At 36.8% G+C, this 3,195-nt stretch overlaps 1 protein-coding gene across 1 annotated transcript; it reads right to left on the reverse strand.

The window, feature by feature from the left end:
• Positions 1-1,118: 1,118 nt before the first annotated feature.
• On the reverse strand, positions 1,119-2,836 carry LOC107894140 (uncharacterized). The gene is made up of 3 exons (XM_016819358.2): positions 2,461-2,836; positions 2,164-2,298; positions 1,119-1,731 (listed from the first exon to the last, which is right to left on the reverse strand). Exons 1-3 carry the CDS (start codon positions 2,620-2,622, stop codon positions 1,645-1,647), a joined length of 384 nt encoding a protein of 127 aa, XP_016674847.1. The 5' UTR covers positions 2,623-2,836; the 3' UTR covers positions 1,119-1,644.
• Positions 2,837-3,195: the final 359 nt, after the last annotated feature.

Consider the following 3,195-nt stretch of genomic DNA (forward strand, 5'->3'; position numbering starts at 1 on the left):
TTGGAATCTTTTGTTTTTAGCTGCTCACTCATTTGTGTACTCTAAAGTGTTGCATAGGGTCCTTTGTAAAGGGAGGAATCATTGCAAATAAATGAACCAAGGTATATCAAGAGATTACAGAGAGAGACTGGAATAGATCTTGCAACACTATGCGCAGCTGTAGATATTGATTAGTAAGGTGAAGAGATGGTGAAATAAGCCCAAGTGTAGTTGAGTATAAGGCTCGAGGAGAAAACCAAATTAAGAGACCTCTTGAGAGATTTTGAAAGAATAAGAATTTACCAAAAAAATGTCAAAAGACATTTCATAAGCTGTAGACATTCCAATTATAGGAGTAACAAAATTGGACATTGAATAGGAATATTGGAGTGGATTTCCTACTATGAGATATTAATGAAGAATAGTGGACAGTTCTCTATGTTCTGAAAAAATGGGACAAGCACTCAATACTAATGGGAAAGGTTAGGAGAACCAATAACTACTGAAACATCCATTCGCAAAGTTAAACTCTCCAAAATATTTTAAGAGTGAAGCTAACACAATAACTTTGTTATATTCCTGTGTTATTTTCACTTCTTCAATTTTGGTCAAGTAATACCAAATGAAACAATTTCTATGAAATACTTTTTGGAGAAGAAATCAAATAAAGTAGGCACAAATTCTTTATGAATGTAGTTGTTCTTGAACTACAACTATTTTGAATAAGAGTTATTCTTGTAGAAGAATTAAATAAAGCATGCATAAAATAATTTTGTATATCTTTAAAAAGAGAATATATTAGTAACTAAAATCACATATCTAGAAGTATCCAATGTATCTTTTTAAGTAAAATACCAATGATTTGAACGTTATTCTAATACTATACCTATTGTTTTAGCGCTTATCATACCAGATCAAATCAGTGAGAGCTGCATGATGAATCATCTTGGATTTTTGGCTCCTTTATACTTCAGCACATACATACATGCATTCATTGATTGGAAACTACTCATGGAAGCATAGCCACATGTAATTGCAACAATGACGCTTGTGGTGGTCAACCTTTGCTAACAACTTAACACAGCCTTTATCATATGCTCTTGTACAAGATATTGAATCAAATTCAAAATACCAAAGTATAAGATCCAATAAACAAGGACATGCATTACCTAAAGGTATTTTAGTCCCAAACTGATAACTAACATACAGTTAGAACTAGCAGTAATATTCTTAACTGTCATTGTCAATACTCTGGCGTAGTTCCAAGATAAACCTGTACTCTATGGTCTAGGCTATTGACGTTTGACAGCCACCCAACCGGGCAATTCAAAGACAGTCCCTTAAGTAACTTATTAAAACCATATTCTGAGAACCTTAAAGGACTTAGCTGATTGCTAGGAAAATCAAATCAACAAGGAAATACTAGTCAACCATCTAACAGTTTCCACAGCTCATGGAAATGCAAAATAGTATACTAGATGCCTAACAAAGAATTCCTTCTTGATTGATTATGAAAAATACATAGGACAAGGAGGAACCTGAAATCATTCTCCCCCAGAACATTGAAAATAACTCCACAAGTACACTAGTCGAAGGGCTTCTCTGCAGTCTTTAATGAATAAGCCAGTAATTTGTTTTGCCCCCAAATAAACCAGCAAGGTGTTCTCAGAACGTCAGCTCTTCACCATCGCTACCATTTGGGAAGGTGACACATTTGAAGACTTTACATTTGGAACATAACAAATAACCAATCTGCATTTCAATTTTAAATGAGGGGTTTTAGTTTCTGATTCATCATTTTGCAGGGGACGAAGCCAGAATAACATGTAATGTGGAAGGCAATACGGGGCACTATATACTGAATTCTGAACAGAGCAGCCACTTGTTGTGATGTCCTAGTCTTATACCTTATGTGTAAGCCTGCTCGGTATCATTCTAAGCAAGCATATAGTGGTTTTTCTTTCTCCCATGAACATTTAATCATGATATTTAAACCAAATCTTCATACATACATACATACATACATACCACCAAGCAGTTAAATCAGCTGTGCCTATGCACATCTAGATTGCAGGGTATGTGGTGAAAAATAAAAATTGGCAGAAACCACTGAAAGCATGCATCGTAAACTGGTAGGAAAAGGAATTTAGTGGATTAGAAATTTGGAAAAGCAGGAATACGTACAGCTTTACAAGATGGGCACCGGCGGTAGATCCGCTTGTTGTCCGCTGTGACGTTGGTTTTTTGTCCTTTACAAAAATCACAAAGCAACCATCCTTTCCCATTACAAGGTTCACACATGATTCCTCCAGCATCAACCTTGAGTTCAATTGGAGTGGGGAAAACAGTGGAAGAAGCCACAAGGTGGAAATTAAATTGAAAAAACAACAAATCATAGGACAGAGGAAAGTATTATGTAGCACATGTTTGAGGAAGCAAAGGAGAAGTGAAAATTCCAATCAATAAGCAAATGAAGCTGACCTCTTGCTGTTGCTGGAGTTGGTGGAGAGGTGCACAATGCAGGGGTTTGAAGAAAGGCCTGGTCCAGGTGGTCCTTGAAGCCACGGGAGCTGTAGCTGGCGGCGTCACAGTCATCCCTGGGAATTTCAGAATGGAGGGCGGTCTCGTCATGCAATTCACCATTATAAATTCAATACACTATACAAGCATTAGCATACAAGTCTGTTTTATTTATTTCTGCATTTCAAGATTCAATTCAAGCCAAGCCACTACTATCATAACCATTATTGTGTGGATAATAAAATGAGAGACATCCACAAAATAACATATTTGCCATCACTCCTTTTTCTGCTAGTTACTGCCAACCATTTATATAATTAGTAATGGCTTATACAAAAAATCAAAAAACTAATTTAGTTTTTCTAACTTAAATCCCACCCGATACCTTGCTGTTAACAAAGAAAAAAAAACCAATTAAATCCGTTCCTCAATTATTTTCATTTTAACCAGATCACAGGGTATTTTATCAAAAAAAGCCCTTTTTTAAAAAAAATTATCGAAATGGGTCTATTATTTAATTATTTACCGGAACGGTCCATTCTCCAGGAAATCGCGTCAACGTCAGCGCGATGTCAAGGGTCGCGTCAGGAAATCGCGGCCAAGTCAGCGCGGGTTGCTGACATGGCAACAAATCGCGCCCTATAGGATGCGATTTCCTGCCACGTCAGCAACTCGCGCTGACGTGGCCGCGATTTC

The sequence above is a fragment of the Gossypium hirsutum genome, chromosome D06, assembly GCF_007990345.1.
Source record: "Gossypium hirsutum isolate 1008001.06 chromosome D06, Gossypium_hirsutum_v2.1, whole genome shotgun sequence".
Lineage (NCBI taxonomy): Eukaryota > Viridiplantae > Streptophyta > Magnoliopsida > Malvales > Malvaceae > Gossypium > Gossypium hirsutum.